The 24,611-nt window shown below is 40.1% G+C and overlaps 1 protein-coding gene across 2 annotated transcripts in view; it reads left to right on the top strand.

The window, feature by feature from the left end:
- Positions 1-2,471: 2,471 nt before the first annotated feature.
- LOC119234464 (cytochrome P450 2C19-like) overlaps positions 2,472-24,611 on the top strand; it is a 192,269-nt gene continuing 170,129 nt past the window's right edge. For both annotated transcript variants that reach the window (XM_054690205.1, XM_037497411.2), the window contains exons 1-3: positions 2,472-2,609; positions 13,897-14,059; positions 14,223-14,372. In XM_054690205.1, coding sequence (XP_054546180.1) covers positions 2,505-2,609; positions 13,897-14,059; positions 14,223-14,372 — 418 coding nt within the window. In that variant the 5' untranslated portion in view covers positions 2,472-2,504. The remainder of the gene's footprint in view (positions 2,610-13,896; positions 14,060-14,222; positions 14,373-24,611) is intronic.

Raw genomic sequence — 24,611 nt, 5'->3', positions numbered from 1 at the left:
AATAACAATAGAGCACTGGGCTAAATAGGATTGTACATGTTTCTCATCTGCCCCAGTTGGGAATGATCATTCCCTTTTTTTGGGATATACTGACATAGACTAGGCAGCACTGCAGGGCTGAGTGTGCCTTCTACCGTTTACATAATGTTTTCTAATCCAAACCGGATCCACGGATCAAGGTACAGTCTAAGACAGAAGTTGGTAAAAAAACTTTCCCTAGTGGGCCAGATTTTAAACATTTCAAATTTTATGGGGCTTGGAGTATCTGATGCCAGTGTTGACATCTGTCATTGTAGCAGGGAATCCATCACAGACATTTGTAAACAAGTGTGGGTGACAAATTCTCAATTTTATGAAAGCCCAACTTTAGACTTCATACACTTTTCATGTGCCAAAGATATTTATTCTGCCTCAGTTTTTTTCAATGGAAAATGCTTACATCCTGGGTCGACCAAAAACATAGCGCAGACTTATTGCACATGGGTTGTTATTTTTCTGTGTAACAGCTCACTTTGAAATGATGTGAGGTGATTTGTGTTTTTTTGGGACCCATCTAAAGGAAATTTTCCAGCACAGGGTCCAAGGTATACCTTCATCTATTTTTGAAACTTATCATTTTAGTTCCTATGTTTACTACCGATCCATTCAACTAATTTTTACTCGTGCAAAAGCAGTGCTGAGGTAGTGGTCATGCTTCTGTATGAGTATCCATTGTTTGAACAACATTTGATGAGATTGTATTGGCTGTATTTTTTTTTTTTTTGCTTTTTTGTATCTTAAAAACGTTTTTCATATTTGATTAGTTCAATATAAACAGAATAATTTTTCCAATAGAGATATAGAATATTTATATGGTAAACTTAGGGAATGGAATTTTCTCCAAATTTGCATTAAATTTTAAAAAATCTGAACACATTAAAGGGGTATACATGTATATGTAATGGATGAAACCATCTACCCTGCATACCCCATGTCTTCAATGTATATATCCAAATTACGATTTTCAGACAGAAAAGCAGATTTCACTAGAGTTACCATTATGAAATAATGTTTAATGTGCAGCCTATGTAGTGTTCCCAGCTTCCCTAAACTATCCCAGAATAACCTTTCTTTTCTCTGTATTCCATCAAGGAACCACATATAGTTTGTTTGTCTTTTCTTTTATTCTTCTGGGTCAGTTGTCTTTGCACTGTTTTTTTCTTTCAGTTCATTCAGCTTTGTGAAGAGTCTGGCTGTGGTCATAAAAATATTCCTCAGAGTTATGTTGTGCGAAGTATCCTAGGGACTAGATTCCCATTATGATTTTTCCCAGAGAAGTACATAGTGCTCTGAATGTCCCACTGAAACCCAGTGAGGCAGCTGAGGGCACATGAAGTCACTTATTCCATTATGGCCATGCTATGTTCCCCACATAATATCGTGGTACCTGCCAGATTGTGAGTATGGTGCTGCCTAACCATTCATCCAATCCCAATCCTTTAATAACAATCAATTGAATTAATGATCATAAGATAGTTGTTGCAAAATGACTATATTTCTCTTTTTGTCATCCTTTCTGTCTGTGGCTGGCATCAATCTATGATGGAATCTATCCTATATATTTTTTTATTTTAGCGTTTATCATTTTTAGCACTTTTTTAGACAATATTTGCTTCCCCCACCCCCTCAGATTGAGTCCCCCCTAGAATTTCCTTCCCTATGGTACACATGCACCATCACCACAGTCTCCTGTGCTCCTCCCTCCATCCCTCTCACGCCTCTCCCTCCTCCTACCCTGCAGTATGTCTCTGGTTTATAATTGCCTGTTTTTGCTTTGTTGTGGTTTGTACTGTTATTATTTTTTTTTACACTGATTCCTTATTTGGTTCCCCTACATTCCTGTTATAAGTGAAATCATCTGATATTTTTCTTTTTCCTTCTGGCTTATTTCAGTGAGCATAATTCCTTCTAGCTCCATACCCCATATTTTTGAATTAATAGAAACCACTTGCTGGCACAGTGATGAAAACACTATAGTTACTACTGTACTTAATTTATTATCACATAAGTTATTTTTAATTTGATTGTCTGATTACAACAGGTCTATGGATAACTGCAGACATTTCAAGCTTAGACAGAGATTTCCATTTGTAAGCATAATCCATATATGAGATGAGTAAAAAGTGAAATGATAAAATCAAGGTACTGACGAGGAAATACCCCAGGTCTAAATATGATGAACAGAATGACTTCAGAGGCCTGGCACTGAGGGTCCGGGTACTCACTACTTCAGGTGCCACTTAGCAGCATCGCTGCCACTGGTCATATGCTCGTTTTTGTTATTACTTATTCTGGCTGACTTAAAATGCCCTTTCCTTCATGGTGTTAGGCTTTTTTTAATCTTCAGATGCTGAGATTGGACTAAATGACTTGTAGTTTTTCATGAAGCTCCACGGCTTCAGAAGACATTTTAAATATTTTCTTCCAGGGCACCACCATATTGGTGTCACTGACTTCTGTGCTGCATGATAGCAAAGAATTCCCCAACCCAGAGGTGTTTGACCCTGGTCACTTCCTGGACGAGAGTGGCAACTTTAAGAAGAGTGACTACTTCATGGCTTTTTCAGCAGGTAGTGTATCTTTTGTATTCTTTGTGCATCAGAGGACAAGATACCTTGTAAGGATTGTTAGGAGCTTCCATAGTACCCTCTCCAAGGCTGGTGCAGATGCGCTTGTCTGTTAGCAGGAGCACCGAACCCTGTGTCCATGCACTTTCCCTCCTCATGATGCAGTCTTCTCGTTGAGCCAGATCACTGCAGAACTGGGAATTGATCCAATTTTTCAAATTCAGAAATGATTTAGTATGAGGGCCTGAAAATATAAGAGTCATGCATATTGCCAAATGAACAGCACTGTAATATGAAACCTTAAACTTTGCGGTGCATTGGAGAGTGGCAGAGAGCAGGTCTATGTGGAGTGCGGAACTAAGACAGTGAAGAATGAGAAGATCATGAGCCACCAGATCCATGCAGAAGAAAGCACGGCCAAAATATGTGTTTCTAGAAAGATACGGCTAGAAAATTGAGGTGTCAAACAGGCAGTTATAATGTGAGAATCCTTAATGAACTATTCGGTACAGGGCTGATACTGAGTAAACATTTGTTGTAAGGAGGGTACCTGTTCCTTTAACATTCAAGTCAGAGCACGTGTTTCAACCCTTTGTCCAACTATAGCCAACCATCCCGTTCCATCCATCCATTCACCCTGTCATCAAATATTTATTGAAATTCCCTTTCTCTTTTTTCCATTTCCACTTTCCAATACATCATCGTATTCCCCATAGTTCTCCTGCCACTGTATCTCCCACCAGCCATCACCATATCCCTTGGATTCATCCCTCCTCTCGTTTGCTCCTTCCCCCATTCCCCTCCCGTCCTGTGGTGTGTCTGAGTTCTGTGGTCAGCTGCTAGTTTTGACTTTTCTTGACCTTTTGTTTGGTTTTTCTGTATTCTCCTTGTAAGTGATATCATCCAGTATGTTATACATTCCTTTTCTGATGTCAGAAACACAGTGTTCAAGGATCATCTCCTCTGTGCGCTTGTTATTTTCAGGAAAATGGGCATGTGCAGGAGAGGGCCTGGCCCGCATGGAGCTGTTTTTATTCCTGACCACCATCTTACAGAAGTTTACCTTGAAGTCTGTTGTTGAACCCAAGGACATTGACACCACCGCAGTTGTCAATGGGTTGGCTTCTCTGCCTCCTCCTTACCAGATCTGCTTCATTCCTTTGTGAGGCTTCTGCTGTGATGTCCACATTTCCTACTCACCTAATGCCCCTGTCATCTCCTTTTGTCTCCCTTCCCTTTCTGGAAAAGTCATCTCCCACCTCTCCTCTACTCATCACCCCATTCTGTCAGGATCCAGGCAGGAACATCCATCTCCACTAAAGGAGGATTTCCAGTTTCACTAAACAGATACATGTTTCACTTAACAGATAGAGATATTTTCCCTCTCTGTAACATTGTATTTGGCATCTCAAATGCTAATACTTTATCTGGTATTGAGTAGTTAGTTCTGTGTCATCAGTGTGACAGAGTGAGATGACTGGTGTATGTAATACAGACATTTTTCTTTTGCATGTTCTAAATAAAACTCAATCTGATGAACCAGTTCTCATGCTTTCATTCCTTTGTGTATAATGCAGATAGCAGATGGAAGAAAACATTTTACAAAGAGACCAAGCACAGAAAAGGACAAAATCTTGAGGGTAGACCAGCATGTCACCTAGAATTACTTGTGATTTGGAAATGCAAGTGAGAGAATATGTTCAGGAGCAGCTTCATCTGAAGAAAAATATGACATTAGCGATTCAAAGGTGTCTATTTCTATCAAGTTCTAGATGAGGCAAAAGTAATCTGTGGTGCTAGAATCCAGAGCATTGTTAATTTTGAGGAAGGTGAGTGACTGGGAAAGATCTTGGGCCTTTTCATGGAATTATACAAGAACAGGGGTACTGATCAGATGTGCGGGAGGATGAGAGGATTCACCAGAGACAAGTGGGGAACACAGCAGGCAGACGGACCAAAGTATACTGCTGAGGGGAGCAGCAGGTGAGATAAGAGAAGTCTGCCCCCCCATGTGGGTATCTCCCTGACCAAGCGGGAATTGAACCGGCACTGCGGGGCTGCAGACAGCTTTACAGTGCTGCACTGGGTGGCCCAAATTTGGATTTTTCTATGCCATGCATTGACTGGTTTCCTGGGTGTTGATGTTTGAGTATGATGTGAGCTGTAGGCTCCCAGAGGAGTCAGAGGTGGGAAGCGGGCAGCCAAGGAGTCAGAGGGGAAGCGGACACCCAAGGCCAGGGCAGACCGGGAGCGGAGGGGAGTGCATACCCGCATCGCCTTTTTGGAACAGGGACCTTTCTTCAATGAAGACTGCTTAAAACCAGCAGAAGGCTCCCAGAGAAGCCAGAGGAGGTGAGCTGGGAAGTTTGCCCATGCAAGGCCCCTTTTGGCCAGCAGTCTGAGCCCAGAGAGGGAGCGGGCACCCACAACCAGGTCTAACCAGGCGCACAGGAGTGTGCATCTGTCTCCGAATTGCCATTTGAGAATAGGGACCTTTCTTCAATAAAGACTGCTTGAAACCAGCAGAAGGCTCCTGGAGGAGCCAGACGTGAGCAGGAAGTTTGCCCAGGCCAGGCCCCTTCTGGCCAGCAGTCTGAACCCAGAGGGGAAGCGGGCAACCAGGGCTGGGACAGACTGGGTACGCGAAGAGTGTGCCTGTCTCCAAAGCGCTATTTAGAACAGGGACTTTTCTTCAATAATGACCGCTTGAATTTAGCAGAAGGTTCCCCGTGGAGCCAGAGGGAGAAAGTTCCCTGCGCAGTCAGAGGTGGGCTGAAGGTCCCCACAAGCCATGTCCCACCTGGCAGGAAGTCGGAGCCTAGAGGAGGATCCAGAGATTTGGAACCCAGAGTGCAATCCAGCTGCCCCACCTGCAGGGAAGTCTGTGGGACTTCAAGATGCACCTTTATAACTAAACACAGAAGGAGGAGAGATTCTGTGACAGTGACCATTAAAATACTCAAAGTACCACTACCTCACTAGACTTCTGGCATAATAGTTTTTGACTCGTTTGGATTGCCAGTTTCTGAAACTCCCGAAAGAACATACCAAAAAGATGCCAGCCAGTACCAGCGGCACAGTGTCCCAACACATAAGGCAAATTAGAAGACAGACAGCAGGGAAAAGAAAAACTACAAGCAAAGTAGCAACACCTCAGAAAAAAGACACGCCACAAAAAAAAAAAAAAAAAACCCACCCACCAGCTTGCAACTATGGTGACTTGGAAGAACTTTTGAGCCTTCCAGAAAAAGAATTTAAAATTGCCGTGATGGAAAAACTGATGGAAGTCATTAAGGAAAACAATGCTCAGAAGAATGAAATTGAGTTCCTAAAGAGGGAAATAAAAGAAATGCAGGAGATCAAAGAACTAATGGAGGCGCTAAAGAACTCAGGGAAAAGCAATGAAAGCAGAATAGATGAAATGGAAGAACGAATAAGTACTCCTGAAATCACAGAAATAAAAAGAACCAAAACAGAAAAGGAACGAGAAGTACGAAGGAAAAAGACCAAATAAAGACTTTGGGAACTATCTGACTCCATGAGGAAAGGAAATATAAGAGTTATAGGAATCCCAGAAGGAGAGGAGAGAGATGTAAGAACGAGAAAATATTCAAGGAAATAATTGAAGAGAACTTCCCAAATGTGAGGAAGGAGCTGAAAATTGATATACCAGAAGCAAGAACACCAAACTTCCATGACGAAAGGGAAAATACAGCAAGACACATAATAGTGAAGCTCCCAAGAATCCAAGACAAGGAAAAAATAATGAAGCTGACAAGAGGGAAGAAACAGATAACATTCAAAGGAAAACCAATCAGGCTGACATCAGACTTCTACGAAGAAACACTACGGGCAAGGAGAGAGTGGAGGGACATAGTCAACAGACTCCAGAAAACAAATGCCAACCAAGAATATTCTATCCTGCAGAGCTCTCCTTCCTCTATGAAGAAAGAATATGGACCTTCCTTCCCAGACAAGCAGAAACTCTGGAATTTCATTACAACTAAACCCCCACTCCAAAAAATACTGCAAGGAGTCCTAAAGCCAGAACCTCAGAGGGACGAATAACATTACACTAATACCAAAACAGAACAAAGACAACACAAAAAAAGAAAACTACAGGCCAATCTCGCTAATGAACACTGATACCAAAATCCTCAACAAAATCCTTGCCAACAGAATCCAACAATGTATCCATAAGATAATTCACCACGACCAAGTAGGATTCATTTCAGGGACACAAGGATGGTTCAAATCTGAAAATCAATCAATGTTATCCAACACATCAACAAAAAGAAATATAAAAACCATATGATAATATCAATAGATGTCGAGAAAGCTTTTGACAAAGTGCAATACCCATTCATGATAAAAGCCCTTGAAATTCTTGGGATACAAGGAACATACCTCAACATCATAAAGGCCATATATGACAAGCCAACAGCTGGTATCATTCTCAATGGTGAAAAGCTGAAAGCATTTCCATTAAGATCTGGAACAAGACAAAGATGTCCACTCTCACCACTGCTTTTCAATATAATTCTGGATGTCCTAGGCAGAGCAATAAGAAAAGAGAAGGACATACAAGGAATCCAAATAGGAAAAGAAGAAGTCAAACTATCACTACTTGCAGATGATATGATAACATACATAGAGAACCCCAAAAACTCCACAGAAAACCTAATTCGACTAATCAATCCGTTCAGTAAAGTGGCAGGATACAAAATCAACACGCAAAAGTCAGTAGCCTTTCTATACAGAAACACTAAGTCTGAAGAAGAAGAAATCAAAAAAACCATCCCTTTTATTATCAAAACAAAAAAAATCGGGCCTCCCTGGTGGTGCAGCGGTTGAGCGCCGGGTTGCGAAGCTGCTCGCAGCCTCTGCAGCGCCAGTTTGATCCCTGGCTGTCCCCGGCCACCAGAGGAGTGTCCCACATGGCACGCAGACCTCCCTCCTGCCCGCTGCTCCCCTTAGCAGTGTACTATGGTCCTTCTGCCTGCTCTGCTCCCCGCTCTGGCTCTGGTGAATTCTCTCACCCTCCCGCACTTCTCACTGTACCCAGTACTTGTATAAATCAATCAATCAATCTTAAAAACATCTTTACAGACGCATCACCCAAAGCAGTGATAGTGAAGGCAAAGATCAACAGCTGGGACTACATCAAACTAAAGAGCTTCTGCACAGCAAAAGAGACAATAACCAAAACAAAGAGAAACCCCACCGACTGGGAGAACATTTTTGCACACAACACTAATGATAAAGGACTGATCACAAAAATCTACAAAGAGCTGATGAGACTCAACAACAACAAAGAAAATAATCCAGTCAAAAAATGGGCAGAAGAGCTAAAAAGAAACTTCTCTGAAGAGGAAATGCAAATGGCCAACAGGCATATGAAAAAATGTTCCACATCACTTGTAATCAGGGAAATGTAAATCAAAACTACAATGAGATACCATCTTACACCAGTGAGAATGGCACATATTAAAAATCTAGCAACAACAAATGTTGGCGAGGGTGTGGAGAAAAAGGAACTCTTCTGCACTGTTGGTGGGAGTACAAACTGGTCCTACCACTATGGAGTGCTGTGTGGAGATTTCTTGACCTACTAAACATAGAGCTTCCATATGATCCAGCAATTCCACCTCTAGGTATTTACCCAAAGGACACAGAAACATCGGTTCCAAAGAGCACCTGCACCCCTATGTTTATAGCAGCACTGTTTACAATAGCTAAGCTTTGGAAACAACCCAAATGCCCAAAAATAGATGACTGGCTCAAGAAGATGTGGTACATATACACCATGGAATATTACTCAGCATTCAAAAAAGATAAACACTGCAATTTGCAGCAACATGGATGGAGCTGGAAGGGATCATGCTCAGCGAAATAAGCCAGAAAGAAAAAGAAAACTACCGGATGGTCTCACTCATAGCAGGAATCTAGAAAACTTAAATAAGGGACCAGGAAAAAGAATAATTATAAGAAAGAAAAAATCAAAATCAACAAACAACTATGAACCAGAGATACTCTATGGGGGTTAGGGGGCAGGGAAAGAAGGGCTTGGGGTCAAAAAAAGGGGTTTGTAATTGTATGGGGAATATACAAATAAAATTTAAATTAAAAAAAAAAAGAGATGTGGGTTCTAGTCTTAGACCACCACCTGTAGGTACCATGCCTGGTACAAGTTTTGTAGTTTTCAGGCCAAGTTTCCTCATCCCTAAAATGGGACTAAGTTTATCTCAAGCAAGGTAATGAGAGAATCAATAGAGAAAAGATGGGTATGAAAATTCATGAGCAATGAATTTTTTAATTTGGTCTTGGAAAAAAAACTTATTTTTCTTACCAATGGAGTTTAAAACCTGTACTAATCAAGTTTGAACACGGGCCTCCCCGGTCGTGCAGCGGTTGAGCGCTGGGTTGCGAAGCTGCCCGCAGCCTCTGCAGCGCTGGTCGATCCCCGGCTGCTCCCTGGCCACCGGAGGAGGGTCCCACATGGCGCACAGACCTCTCCTGCCGCCTGCTGCTCCCCTCAGCAGTGTACTTCCGTCCTTCTGCCTGCTCTGCTCCCTGCTCTGGCTCTGGTGAATTCTCTCACCCTCCCGCGCCTCTCACCCTTCTGACTGTACCCAGTGCTTGAATGAATGAATGAATGAATGAATAAATAAATAAACAAATAAATGTTAAAAAAAAAAGACTGAACAAATATGACCATATCCTTATACAACTTATGTTTCTAACGCATTGTCATTACTGACCTAATAATGTATAATAGATATTCCACTGATATTTAGTCTTGTGACCACTAAGTACCATGTCTTTTTTATCTTTATTTATTTATTTACTTATTTATTTACTTTTTTTTCACTCAAATATATTTTATTTATTTTTTTCTTTGTTTGTTTTTAATTTTATTTTTATATTCCCCATACAATTGCAACCCCCTTTATTTTGACCCCAATCCCTCTTTCCCTCCCCCACCCCCTATAGTATGTCTCTGGTTCATAATTCTTTGTTGATTTAGATTTTTTTTTTAATTTTATTTTTATATTCCCCATATAATTGCAACCCCTTATTTTTACCCCAATCCCAGCTTTCCCCACCCTGCCCCCCCCATAGTGTCTGGTTCATAGTTGTTTATTGATTTTGATTTTTTCTTTCTTATAGTTATTCTTTTTTCTGGTCTCTTATTTAGGATTTCTAGATTCCTGCTATGAGTGAGACCATCCGGTATTTTTCTTTTTCTTTCTGGCTTATTTTGCTGAGCATGATCCCTTCCAGCTCCATCCATGTTGCTGGGAATTTCATGTGTTTTTATATTTTTTGATTGCTGAGCAATATTCCATTGTGTATATGTACCACATCTTCTTGATCCAGTCATCTATTTTTGGGTGTTTGGGTTGTTTCCAAAGCTTAGCTTTTGTAAATAGTGGGTACTATAAACATAGGGGTACATATGCTCTTTGGAATTGATGTTTCTGTGTCTGTTGGGTAAATAACTAGGAGTAGAATTACTGGATCATTGGAAGCTCTCTCTTTAGTAGGCTGAGGAATATCCACACAGCGTTCCATAATGGTTGGACCAGTTTATACTCCCACCAGTAGTACAGGAGAGTTCCTTTTTATCCACATCCTTGCCAACATTTTTTGTTGCTAGTTTTTTTAATATGTGCCATTCTCACTGGTGTGAGATGGTATCTCATTGTAGTTTTGATTTGCATTTCTCTGATTGCAAGTGATGTTGAACAATTTTTCATATGCCATTTGTATTTAGTCTTCGGAGAAGTTAATTTTTAGCTCTTCTGCCCATTTTTTGACTGGATTATTTTCTTTGTTTTGTTGAATCTCATCAGCTCTTTGTAGATTTTTGTGATCAGTCCTTTATTATTAGTGTTGTGTACAAAAATATTCTCCCAGTTGGTGGGGTTTCTCTTTGTTTTGGTTATTGTCTCTTTTGCTGTGCAGAAGCTCTTTAGTTTGATGTAGTCCCAGCTGTTGATCTTTGCCTTCACTATCACTGCTTTGGGTGATATGTCTGTAAAGATGTCTTTGAGGTGCATGTCATGTAGTGTTTCGCCTGTATTTCCTTCTATATATTTTATGGTTTCCGGTTTTATGTCTATTTCTTTAATCCATTTTGAATTGGTTTTTGTGCATGGTGTGAGGTAGTAGTCAAATTTCATTCTTTTGCATGTAGCGACCCAATTTTCCCAGCACCATTTATTGAACAAACTTTCTTTGCTCCAGTGCATATTCTTTGCTCCTTTATCAAAGATTATTTGACCATAAATTGTGTGTTTATTTCTGGGTTTTCTATTCAGTTCCATTGGTCTCTAAGTACCATTTCTTATTAAGGTTTGCATATGTGGTTTGTGCTGTGGGTCTGTTTAGTGAAGTCCCTGACTCTAGTCCTCCACTGGATGCATACCTCTTACTCTCTCTCTCTAGTCTCCTTACCTTGATCTGCATACATCATTCTTTTTTTTTCCCACAATACAGATTCAAAAGCCCATTGAAAAAGCAGCTGTGCTGGGAGAAAGCAACTGGCAGATCAGGGAAGTCATTCTTTTTTTAAGCCTTACCCCTAAATTCTCTGCACTTGGCTCTTCCAATTTCTTATAGTGAGCAAGTTTCACCATAGTGATACAGAGGGGAGAATCTTTTTCCCAATTTTAAATATCTTGAGAATCTATGACCCCTTTATTCTTGGAATCAAGTGACAAGTAAGCCTGTTAATTTTGTGCCCAGAATGGGGGATAGGGGGGCAGAAGGGAGTATTATATGAAGTAATGATTTTGGGAGATTAGTTTTGCTAAAATTGTTCTTGATGCAGCTGGTGTGTGAGAGCATTCAATGAACTCACATCTCATTTTGAATCCTGGTTTAATCATTTTGAGCTGTGTGATAGGACACTGCACAGACATCCTGTTTACCCAGAGACACCATTCTCCCCTTTCAAATATCTCTTTTATAGTGTTTTCAGAGTTTTGGCAGTGAGAAAGGATAACATGGTAAAAGACATGGAAATCTATTTAGCTAATTATTTTATTTTACTTTCAAATTTTTTATTGAGATCACTTTAGTTTACATTGTTCTAGTATTTTGAAAATATGGGCTCCCCCACGTAGAGCTGTCACCACAGTGCTCGCACCACCAAAGTACTCATCCTCCACCACAATAAATCATTGTGCTCCCTCCCGCTGTGTCCTCACCACTTCCCCATCCCCTCAATCCTAGAATGCCTCAGTTCTCTAGGGAGCTTTCAAGGGTTAGTTCTTAAGTTTGAATCTTTAACCAAAGCTTTGGTTGGTTTCTCTGTATTCCACTTGTAAGTGACACCATCTGGTATTTATCTTTCTCCCTCTGACTTAATTTACTTTAGTAGTTGTGTGCTTGGTCATTGAAGTTTAAGTTAACTATTTTCTATATAGGCAGCTGTAATAGAAATACAGTATTTCAAAATATTTAAGGACCCTTCAATTTCCACAGGAAAATAGCCTATGTTAATATAGCTTGAACTTAGTTATTTTCAATATAAAGTTGTAGAACACCAGATTCTCCTCAAATTAAAATATTCCCAGTTGGTGATTGCCTTGAGTCCAGAGATTTGAGTCATTTTGGTATCAAGTTATTTTCAACAGTGGTTTTGAATCCTGGCTGCACATTGGAACTGGTTTTTCTTTCTTTCTTTTTAAAGTTATCAATACAGTCCTTAGTCCAATATAGTTGAACTAAAGGTCCAGAGTGATGACTGGAGAGAAAGAAAACAAGACGAAAGAATTTTTTTTTTTTTATCTTTATCAGTGGACCAAAGGCCACTTAGGGAAAATATGAGTAGATGTAGCTGATTGGCCTCCTTGTATTGCAAAGCAGCGTAAGTTGAAATAACAAGGGGTGTTGTTATAAAAGCTTTAGAATTCACCCTCAGTTTTCTGATAAGAAGAGAAAGCTACAATGGACCTGAGTGTGGCCCTAGTGCTCTGTCTCTCGTGTTTGCTCCTCCTTGCTCTCTGGAAACAGACTTCTGAGAGAGGGAAGCTCCCACCCGGCCCCTTGCCCCTTCCCATTATTGGAAATATCCTCCAGTTAGATGTTAAGGATATCAGCAAATCTCTAAGCAACGTGAGTATGTTTTATGTTCCTCTGTGGCGTGCAAATGGTAAGTAACTTAAATGCAATTAAAAAAAACTTCTTGTTTGCCCATCAATTCTAATAATAAAATATTAGCATGGTGGCATGCTATCCAAGTAGGTTTTGAAATTCAAATGCTCCCAGTCATTTTGCTATTTCTCTGCATTTAGTGAGTAGACAAACAGGTCTTTGATGGTAGAATTGAAAATATAAAGTGACAGAAGGGAGGAGTGTTCTTTGTTCTCCTGCCATTTGCTCTGATTTTGGTCTATGGTGAATGTTAGAAGAAGTGTTTTGTGATTACAGATGTTATTCCAGAAGTCATCTACTACATGGCTGTGTGTTTTGTTGAGATTGTTACTAAATTTAACATCTGTGAAGAAACACATTCTGCCTGTATCAAGAGAGGACTCTGGGCTCAGGAAGAGCAGGAGTCTACCAAAAGACAAAAAGAAGTAACCAGGCAGGACCAAAGTGTGGGAACATCATTCACTTGGGTCTACACAGCTGGTGTCTGATCTTAATGACTATTTCAGGGTGGAAAAAATTATCCTTCCTTCAGATGCCTTGGCCCTGACAATGCCTCTGTAGTGCCCACTCCTTGTTACTAATACCAGCAGATCACAAGCTGGGTTGGGTATTAGAATTAGATGAATTGATTCTTTAAAATACAAATTTTTAGGATTCATCATAGGGCTACTGTATCACAGCTTCCTCAGGAGGACTCTGTAGTTGATCCTGAAGCAACGAGCTCAGTTTAGTCTATAGATGGAATCTGAAGTTATTTGTCAAGGATCAGAGAACCATGAAGAATCTCAAATTTGAATCTTCTGTATAGCGGTCAACTGATCCTAGAAATACATTGAAATTGTCTGATCTTAGTTTCCTTATTTGTAAGCAGGGCAAATAAACTTGGTGAAGGTTCAAATGTGAGGGTAATAGTAAACAATGTGTCAAATACTTATTTAGGCCATTCCTGGCACATCCCAAGCCATCCAGAAATGGCAACTCTAATAATCACCCATATTGATGTCTTAAATTCAAAAATACTCGGGCTTTGTGGGGCAATCTACCCAATATGAAAGTAGTATTCCAAATTAGGCACAATACATTACCAAGTAATGACTTCTTTTGCTATATGCACGTGCTTTCCCAGCTCTCCAAAGCCTATGGCCCTGTGTTCACTCTGTATCTGGGCATGAAGCCCAGTGTGGTGTTGCACGGATATGAAGCAGTGAAGGAAGCGTTGATTGATATGGGAGAGGACTTCGCTGGAAGAGGCAATTTCCCCCTTGCAGAAAGAATTAATAAAGGAGAAGGTATGTGTGGGTGTGACATGTGCACTATGATTATTGTGGTGGGGAGGACAGAAAATGGGGCTTGAAGATCTCCTAAATATTCTTTGTCCATCCCCTTAACTGTCAAGTGTCAGCTTTCTTCTTCCCTCAGACCCCACCCCAGTTTATATTTACCCTCTGTTAGGAGTTGTTTTCAGCAATGGAAAGAAATGGAAGGAGATTCGCAGCTTCTGCCTCATGACTCTGCGGCATTTTGGGATGGGGAAGAGGAGCATTGAGGACCGAGTTCAAGAGGAAGCCCGCTGCCTCGTGGAGGAGTTGAGAAAAACCAATGGTGGGTGATTTTCTGCTCAGTCGCTGTGACCTTAACACACTGTATTCTCTAGTGTCATCCTAGGGGACACATCAGGGTGGCCCAAATCTTCCTTTAGGGGTGGTGGTTGTTAACCCTTGTGTGGAGACAGAGAGTTTGAAGCACAGAGTCAGGAGCATTTGTGTATGTATGCTGTGTGTGCATGTGCGTGAGTGTGTGTATGTGTTCATTCATGATTGTGTGTACAGTGTAGGTATCAAAGGTCCTTTCATCTGTTTCTCTCCTGAAGTCTATTTGTTTTTAAATGAGAAATCACAAGGAATATTTTGAGTCATTTTCTGAATGTGTGAGAGAGCGGTGTTTCATACTGCAGCACATTTCACCAGGGCTGCCAGCCAAGTATGTAGTGGGAGTGACCTCGGGAAGCAAGTGACATGTGTTTTCACTTCACTGGATGTGTTTATATGGACAGAACTCACACCCATATGACAGTCACTGCCGCAGACCAGGTCTGTAGTTTTGGCCAGTAATAATGCCGTCTGTTGATAGATTTTAATCAGGTAGGCATGTCCTTTTGCTAATCTCAGCAATTATGTTTTCTCATTTCATTTCATTAGGAAATACTTTCTCACTTTTCAAATTTCCTTATGCAGGTAATTGCTACTATCTCTCTAAGGGATCACTTTCTGATATTTCTTTCAGACCTGTTCTGAGAGATGTTTCCTGGATTCTTGTGTTGTTTTGTTTAATTTTGTGGGGATCCAACATTTAAGTAAATGTATAATTTCCCTGTCTTTATGGATTGCCTTATTGTAAGGGAAAGTCCTACCAAGTATTCCTAGTTAGATTTTCCAGGAGAGCCTGAATTTTCTTTATTTATACATGAAGTTTCTGTGTGACACTGTGTATACCTTCAAAGTTAGTGAGGCTATGGGTTTCGTTGTAATGGGTGCTTGAAATTTGTGTTCCCCTGTAGTACTGCAACTCCTTATCTGGCTTCACAAAATGTGCTAGATTTTCAGACTCTCTATCATTGCTAAATCAGTGTTTTTATGCGAGAATAATGGCTGGCACTTTCTATTCTGCCAATTTCTTGATGTCACTGTTATGCAATACATTGATTCAAATCTTTCGTAATGACATCTACAGGGGTTAATTTTAGACCTTTACCTTAGACAATCTTTCAGTGGTGATTAAGTTGCCACAATGGGGTTTGCAGATCTCTTACCAAGGAAATAAACCCGTTTTCCCTGTATAATTTCTTTACTGAGTGTCGAATTGACCTAACCTAGATCTGGAAAAATTTTAAAAATCAATGAAAATACTACTGTTTTTCTTCTTACTGAACATAATCTTACAAGTTTATGTAGCATAACTTTCCCAAATAAATAATTGTTTGCTGGTGAGTAGAAATGATGGATATTTGATTTCTAGGGATGGTAGTTTATTTCCAGTGATGTGAAATAATGAAAACTAACAATTTTCATTTTAGTTTGAGTTTCCTGGGAATTATATTGGAAATGCAAATTTCTCTTTTGATTTCTGCTTTAAACAAAGTGTCCTAAAATTTCTTTCTTAATTTTTTAAAGTTTTATTTATTTGTTTTAAATAATAAATTTTAATTTTATATTCCCCAAACAATTGCAACCCCCCCAATTTGACCCCAATCCCTCCCCTCCCACCCCCCTCCCCCAAAAGTGTCTCTGGTTCATAGTTTTTGTTGATTTTGATTTTCACTTTCTTATTAGTTATTCATTTTCCTGGTCCCTTATTAAGGTTTCTAGATTCTGCTATGAGTGAGACCATCCGGTATTTTTCTTTTCCTTTCTGCTTATTTCGCTGAGCATGATCCCTTCCAGCGCCATCCATGTTGCTGCAAATTGCATGTGTTTTTGTTTTTTGAAGCTGAGTAAATATTCCATGGTATATATGTACCACATCTTCTTGATCCAGTCATCTATTTTTTGGCATTTGGGCTGTTTCAAAGCTTAGCTATTGTAAACAGTGCTGCTATAAACATAGGGGTGCAGGTGTTCTTTGGAATTGATGTTTCTGTGTCCTTTGGGTAAATACCTAGGAGTGGAATTGCTGGATCATATGGAAGCTCTATGTTTAGTAGGTCCAGAAATCTCCACACAGCTCTCCATAGTGGTTGGACCAGTTTGCACTCCCACCAGTAGTGCAGGAGTGTTCCTTTTTCTCCACACCCTCGCCAACATTTGTTGTTGCTAGTTTTTTTAATATGTGCCATACTCACTGGTATAAGATGGTATCTCATTGTAGTTTTGATTTGCATTTCCCTGATTATAAGTTATGTTGAACATTTTTTCATATGCCTGTTGGCCATTTGCAATTTCTTCTTCAGAGAAGTTTCTTTTTAGCTCTTCTGCCCATTTTTTGACTGGATTATTTTCTTTGTTGTTGTTGAGTCTCATCAGCTCTTTGCAGATTTTTGTGATCAGTCCTTATCATTAGTGTTGTGTGCAAAATGTGTCTCCAGTCAGTGGGGTTTCTCTTTGTTTTGGTTATTGTCTCTTTTGCTGTGCAGAAGCTCTTTAATTTGATGTAGTCCCAGCTGTTGATCTTTGCCTTCACTGTCACTGCTTGGGGTGATGTGTCTGTAAAGATGTCTTTGATGCATATCACATAGTGTTTCGCCTATATTTCCTTCTATGTATTTTATGGTTTCAGGTCTTATGTCTAGTTCTTTAATCCATTTTGTTTTTTTTTTTTTTGTTTTTTGTTTTTTTTTAATATTAAATTTTATTTTTATATTCCCCCATACATTGCAAACGCCCATTCTGACACCAATCCTTCCCCTCCCGCCCCCCACCCCCCAAAAAGTGTCTCTGGTTCATAGTTTTTTTGTTGATTTTGATTTTCGCTTTCTTATATTCATTTTCCTGGTCCCTTATTAAGTTTTCTAGATTCCTGCTATGAGTGAGACCATCCGGTATTTTTTCTTTTCTTCTGGCTTATTTCGCTGAGCATGATCCCTTCCAGCGCCATCCATGTTGCTGCAAATTGCATGTGTTTATCTTTTTTGAATGCTGAGTAATATTCCATGGTATATATGTACCACATCTTCTTGATCCAGTCATCTATTTTTGGGCATTTGGGTTGTTTCCAAAGCTTAGCTATTGTAAACAGTGCTGCTATAAACATAGGAGTGCAGGTGCTCTTTGGAATTGATGTTTCTGTGTCCTTTGGGTAAATACCTAGGAGTGGAATTTGCTGGATCATATGGAAGCTCTATGTTTAGTAGGTCCAGAAATCTCCACACAGCTCTCCATAGTGGTTGGACCAGTTTGCACTCCCACCAACAGTGCACAAGAGTTCCTTTTTCTCCACATCCTCGCCACATTTGTTGTTGCTAGTTTTTTTAATATGTGCCATTCTCACTGGTGTGAGATGGTATCTCATGGTAGTTTTGATTTGCATTTCCCTGATGACAAGTGATGTTGAACATTTTTTCATATGTCTGTTGGCCATTTGCATTCCTCTTCAGAAAGTTTCTTTTTAGCTCTTCTGCCCATTTTTTGACTGGATTATTTTCTTTGTTGTTGCTGAGTCTCATCAGCTCTTTGCAGATTTTTGTGATCAGTCCTTTATCATTAGTGTTGGGTGCAAAAATGTTCTCCCAGTTGGTGGGGTTACTCTTTGTTTTTGTTATTGTCTCTTTTGCTGTGCAGAAGCTCTTTAAGTTGATGTAGTCCCAGCTGTTTATCTTTCTCTTCACTATCACTGCTTTGGGTGATGTGTCTGTAAAGATGTCTTTGATGTGCAAATCCCGTAGTGTTTCGCCTATATTTCCTTCTATGTATTTTATGGTTTCAGGTCTTATGTCTAGTTCTTTAATCCATTTTGAGTTGATTTTTGTGTATGGTGTGAGGTAGTGGTCAAGCTTCATTCTTTTGCATGTAGCGACCCAGTTTTCCCAGCACCATTTATTGAACAAACTTTCTTTGCTCCAATGCATAGTCTTCGCTCCTTTGTCAAAGATTAGTTGACCATAAATCTGTGGGTTTATTTCTGGATTTTCTATTCGATTCCATTGGTCTGTATGTCTGTTCTTGTTCCAATACCATGCAGTTGATGATTATGGCTTTGTAGTATAGTTTGAAGTCTGGGAGTGTGATGCCTCCATTTCCTTCTTTTTTTCAGTAGAGCTTTGGCTATTCGGGGTTTTTGGTGATTCCATATGAATTTTCATCAATAATTGTTCTATTTCTTTGAAGAATGCCATTGAGATTTTGATTGGAATAGCATTGAATCTGTATATTGCTTTTGGTAGGATGGCCATTTTAATAATGTTTATTCTTCCAATCCATGAGCAGGGGATGTCTTTCCATTTCTTTGTGTCTTCTTCTATTCTTTTAACAGTGTTTTATAGTTTTCTTTGTATAGGTCCTTTACCTCTTTTGTTAGATTTATTCCCAAATATTTGATTTTTTTGTTTCGATAATAAAAGGGGTGGTTTTTTTGATTTCTTCTTCTTCAGATTTATTGTTTGTGTATAGGAAAGGCTACTGACTTTTGCGTGTTGATTTTGTATCCTGCCACTTTACTGAATTGATTGATGAGTTGAATTAGTTTTTCTGTGGAGATTTTGGGGTTCTCTATGTATATTATCAATCATCTGCAAATAGTGATAGTTTGACTTCTTCTTTTCCTATTTGGATTCCTTGGATGTCTTTCTCTTGTCTTATTGCTCTGGCTAGGACTTCCAGTATTATATTGAAAAGCAGTGGTGAGAGTGGACATCCTTGTCTTGTTCCAGATCTTAATGGAATTGCTTTCAGCTTTTCACCATTGAGAATGATACTGGCTGTTGGCTTGTCATAGATGGCCTTTATGATGTTGAGGTATGTTCCTTGTATCCCAAGAATTTCAAGGGCTTTTATCATGAATGGGTGTTGCACTTTGTCGAAAGCTTTCTCAGCATCTATTGATATTATCATATGGTTTTTATATTTCTTTTTGTTGATGTGTTGGATAACGTTGATTGATTTTCGGATGTTAAACCATCCTTGTGCCCCTGGAATGAATCCAACTTGGTCGTGGTGAATTATCTTATGGATACATTGTTGGATTCTGATAGCTAAAATTTTATTGAGGATTTTTGCATCAGTGTTCATTAGGGAGATTGGCCTATAGTTTTCCTTTTTTGTGTTGTCCTTATTCGGTTTTGGTATTAGTGTAATATTGGCTTCATAGAACGTGTTGGTATTGTCCCTTCCTTCTCAATTTTTTGGAAGAGTTTGTGAAGGATAGGCACTAATTCGTCTCTGAATGTTTGGTAGAATTCATTTGTAAATCCATCAGGTCCTGGGCTTTTGTTTTTGGGAGGTTTTTAATTACCATTTCAATTTCGCTGCTTGTAATTGGTCTGTTAGGTGTTCTATTTCTTCTTATCTAGCTTTGGGTGATTGTAGAGTTGTAGGAATTGTCCATCTCCTCTAGATTGTTGAACTTGTTTCCATATAACTGTTCATAGTAGTTACTGATTATTCTTTTGATTTCTGCTTGTCCGTTGTGATTTCTCCTCTTTCATTTATGATTCTGTGTATTTGTGCTTTCTCCCTTTTTTCCTTTGTGAGCCTGGCTAGGGGTTTGTCTATTTTATTTATTTTTTCAAAGAACCAGCTCTTGGTTTCATTGATCTTTTGGATTGTTTTTTTAGTTTCAATTTCATTTATTTCTGCTTTGGTTTTTATTATTTCTTTTCTTCTACTGGTTCTGGGGTTTTTTTGTTGTTCTTTTTCTAGATCTTTGAGCTTCGAGATTAGGTTGTTCTTTGAGTTCTTTCTTGTTTTTTGATGTGAGCTTCTATTGCTATATATTTTCCTCTTATTACTCTGCTTTTGCTGCATCCCATACATTTAGGATATTGGTGTCCTCCTTGTCATTCAATTCAAAGAATTTTTTAATTTCTTCTTTGATCTCCTCGTTAGTCCAGTGGTCTTCCAGTAGTGTGGCTTTTAATCTCCATGAGGTAGGATAGTTCCTTGCCTTCTTTTTATGATTTAGTTCTAGTTTGATGCCTTCGTGGTCAGAAAAGATGGTTGGTATGATTTCAATCTTGGTGTATCTGTTGATGTTTGTCTTGTGCCCCAGTATGTGATCGATCCTGGAGAATGATCCGTGTGCGCTTGAGAAAAATGTGTACTCCCGTTTTTTTTTGGGTTTAGTGTTCTAAGATGTCTGTTAAGCCCAAATGCTCTAGGTCCTTATTTAGAGCTTTAGTTTCTTTGCTTATTTTTTGTCTTGTTGATCTATCCATTGTTGATTGTGGTGTGTTGAAGTCTCCCACTACATATGTGTTTTCTCTGATGTCTGTTTTCAGAGAGGACAACAGTTGTCTGATATATTTTGGTGCTCTTTCGTTTGGTGAGTATATGTTAATGAGTGTTATTTCTTCTTGAAGTATTGTCCCCTTAATCATAATGTAGTGACCATTGGGGTCTCTTTTTATTTTTTTGAGTTTGAAGTCTGTTTTATCTGATATAAGTATAGCTGTTCCTGCTTTCTTTTTTGCCCATTTGCTTGTAGGATTGTTTTCCATCCTTTGACTTTGAGCCTATTTTTATCTTTGTAGCTAAATGTGTTTCCTGGAGACAGCAAAAGGTTGGGTTTTGTTTCTTAATCCAGGCTGCGCAACTCTGTGTCTTTTTATTGAAGAGTTTAGTCCATTTACATTTAGAGTTAATATTGATATGTTAGCATCTGTATTTGCCATTATGTTTGTCTTTCCTTTGATTTTATTTATTTATTCTTTTAATAACTTTTTTTTTTTTGGTCTTCTTTCGTTGTTATCGTCCCTCTGAGGTTCTGGCTTTAGGATTCCTTGTAGTATTTTTTGGAGTGGGGGTTTAGTCGCAATGAAATTCCGGAGTTTCTTTTGTCTGGGAAGGTCCATATTCTTTCTTCAAAGAGGAAGGAGAGCTTTGCGGGATAGAGTATTCTTGGTTGGCATCTGTTTTCTTGGAGTCTGTTGACTATGTCCCTCCACTCTCTCCTTGCCCGTAGTGTTTCTTCTCAGAAAGTCTGATGTCAGCCTGATTGGTTTTCCTTTGAATGTTATCTGTTTCTTCCCTCTTGTCAGCTTCATTATTTTTTTCCTTGTCCTGGATTCTTGGGAGCTTTACTATTATGTGTCTTGCTGTGTTTTCCTTTCGTCGTGGGAAGTTTGGTGTTCTTCTTGCTTCTTGTATATCAATTTTCAGCTCCTTCTTCTCATTTGGGAAGTTCTCTTCAATTATATCCATGAATATTTTCTCTGTTCCTACATCTCTCTCTGTCTCTTCTGGAATTCCTATAACTCTTATATTTCCTTTCCTCATGGAGTTCAGATAGTTCCCGAAGTCTTTCTTCATTCTTTTTTCTTCGTACTTCTCTTTCCTTTTCTGTTTTGGTTCTTTTTATTTCTGTGTCTTCAAGATTACTATTTCGTTCTTCCATTTTCATCTATTCTGCTTTCATTGCTTTTCCCCCAGAGTTCTTTAGTTCCTCCATTAATTCTTTGATCTCCTGCATTTCTCTTACTTCCCTCTTTAGGGACTCAATTTCCTTCTTCTGATCTATCACTTTTTTAATCATGGCAATTTTAAATTCTCTTTCTGGAAGGCTCAGAGTTCTTCCAAGTTGCTGTCGGTTGCAATCTGGGGAGTGGTTTTTTTTGTGGTGTGCTTCTTTCCTGAGTTTTTAGGTTGCGTGTGGTTCTTCTACTCCCTACTGTCTGTTTTCTAATTTGTCGTATGCGTTGGGACACTGTGTTGCTCGGACTGACTGACATCTTGGGTGAACTTCTCCGCTCCCCTCTGGCTCTTCCAGGAGCCATCTCTGTCTTCTGGGGGAGCTTTCTGCTGGTTTTAGGCAGTTTTTACTGAAGAAATGTCCCTGTTCTCAAATGGCGAAGCGGGATGCAGTCCCTGCGCCTCTGGTTTCAGGCACACTCTTCTGCGCACCCGGTCTGCCCCGGACGTGGGGGCCTGCTCCTCTGTGGGCTCAGACTGCTGGTCGGAAGGGGCCTGGCGTGGGATAACTTCCCGGCTGGCCACTGGGTCCTCCAGAAACCTTCTGCCCTTTTCAAGCAGTCTTAAGAAATGTCCTGTTTTATAGGGTGTAGTGACTTTTTTTTTCCTGGTCGCTAGGGGCGCCAGAGATCTCTCTCCTATTGTCCTTGGGGGGCTGTTTTTCGCCTCCCCCCACCCCGTGGGACAGAGAACAGAGCGGGAATGGTAGGGTACACCTCAACAGCTTTGGGTGCTGTGTCTGCCTTGTGCCCACCGTGGTGGAGAAACCACGCCCCGAATTTTCGTGCCCTGGGTCTCAGTTCAAAGCCCTCAGTTCCAGGACGCGGGCTGTAGCCCAGTTCAGTGGCGCGGGAATGGCGCCTTTTGCACAGCTCCCGTGCCTGGGCGCCTGGTTCCTGCTCACTCAGGGAGGGACTTCACCTCAGTGAGGACCTCCGCGCGTCTCCCCGCAAGCCTAGGTCGTCTCCCCGCAAGCCTAGGTCGCAGGCGAGGGGACCTGGGCAGCCGCGATCCAGGTCTGCACTTGCTTTTCAAGCGCGCAGCTTTTCCGCGCCAGCTTACCGGCAGCCCGGGCTGTGTGCGCGTCTCCCGGAGTCTTTGTTCTTCTCTAATGGCGCCCGGAGCCGTTCCCTCACCGCCGCGGCGGATCCTGCAGGGTTCGCCTCAGCTCCCGTTCACGGGGTGTGGTGGCTGCAATAGTTCCTTTCCACTCACAGTCCCGCTTGCTGCCTCGTTTGTTTTTTGTTGGCCGTTTTGGTTTGTTGTTTCCTCCTCTCTGCCGGTCGGAGAGTGCCGCCTCTGTGGGCGGGGAGGGGAGCAGGGTTCTGCGCTTCCCTCCCTTCTGGTCCTCTTTTATGGCCACTTTCTTCTTCGGGCAGTTCGCTGGAGTCACCCGTTTATCTTCCGTTGCCCAGTTCTCACTGGGACCTGCCGCTTTTCCTCCCTATTCACTTTTTTTAATGGGAGATCTTACTCGCAGCGTCTCCTCGCCGCCATGTTGCTCCGCCCCCCCTCTTTAATCCATTTTGAGTTGATTTTTTGTATGGTGTGAGGTAGTGGTCAAGCTTCATTCTTTTGCATGTAGCGACCCAGTTTTCCCAGCACCATTTATTGAACAAACTTTCTTTGCTCCAATGCATAGTCTTTGCTCCTTTGTCAAAGATTAGTTGTGACATAAATCTGTGGGTTTTATTTCTGGATTTTCTATTCAATTCCATTGGTCTGTGTGTCTGTTCTTGGTTCCAATACCATGCAGTTTTGATGATTATGGCTTTGTATTATAGTTTGAAGTCTGGGAGTGTGATGCCTCCATTCTATTTTTTTTTTTCAGGAGAGCTTTGGCTATTCGGGATTTTTGGTGATTCCATATGAATTTCATCAATAATTGTTCTATTTCTTTGAAGAATGACATTGAAATTTTGATTGGAATAGCATTGAATCTGTATATTGCTTTTGGTAGGATGGCCATTTTAATAATGTTTATTCTTTCAATCCATAAGCAGGGGATGTCTTTCCATTTCTTTGTGTCTTCTATTTGTTTTAACAGTGTTTTATAGTTTTCTTTGTATAGGTCCTTTACCTCTTTTGTTAGATTTATTCCCACATTTGATTTTTTTTTTTTTCGATAATAAAAGGGATGGTTTTTTATTTCTTCTTCTTCAGATTTATTGTTTGTGTATAGGAATGTTACTGACTTTTGCGTGTTGATTTTGTATCCTTCTACTTTACTGAACTGATTGATTAGTTGAATTAGTTTTTCTGTGGAGTTTTTGGGGTTCTCTACGTATGTTATCATATTATCTTCAAATAGTGATAGTTTGACTTCTTCTTTTCCTATTTGGTTCCTTGTATGAACTTTCTCTGTCTTATTGCTCTGGCTAGACTTCCAGTATTATATTGAAAAGCAGTGGTGAGAGAGGACATCCTTGTCTTGTTCCAGATCTTAATGGAATTGCTTTCATCTTTCACCATTGAGAATGATACTGGCTGTTGGCTTGTCATATATGGCCTTTATGATGTTGAGTATGTTCCTGTATCCCAGAATTTCAAGGGCTTTTATCATGATGGGTGTTGCACTTTGTCGAAAGCTTTCTCCACATCTAGTGATATTATCATATGGTTTTTAATATTCTTTTTGTTGATGTGTTGGATAACGGTTGATTGATTTTTCGGATGTTGAACCATCCTTGTGTTCCTGGCATGAATCCTACTTGGTCGTGGTGAA

The sequence above is a fragment of the Talpa occidentalis genome, unplaced genomic scaffold (genome assembly GCF_014898055.3).
Source record: "Talpa occidentalis isolate TD23 unplaced genomic scaffold, MPIMG_talOcc4v2.1 talOcc4.8, whole genome shotgun sequence".
NCBI lineage: Eukaryota > Metazoa > Chordata > Mammalia > Eulipotyphla > Talpidae > Talpa > Talpa occidentalis.
Note: the sequence above shows the minus strand (reverse complement) of the source record. Positions and strands in the feature narration are given on the sequence as shown.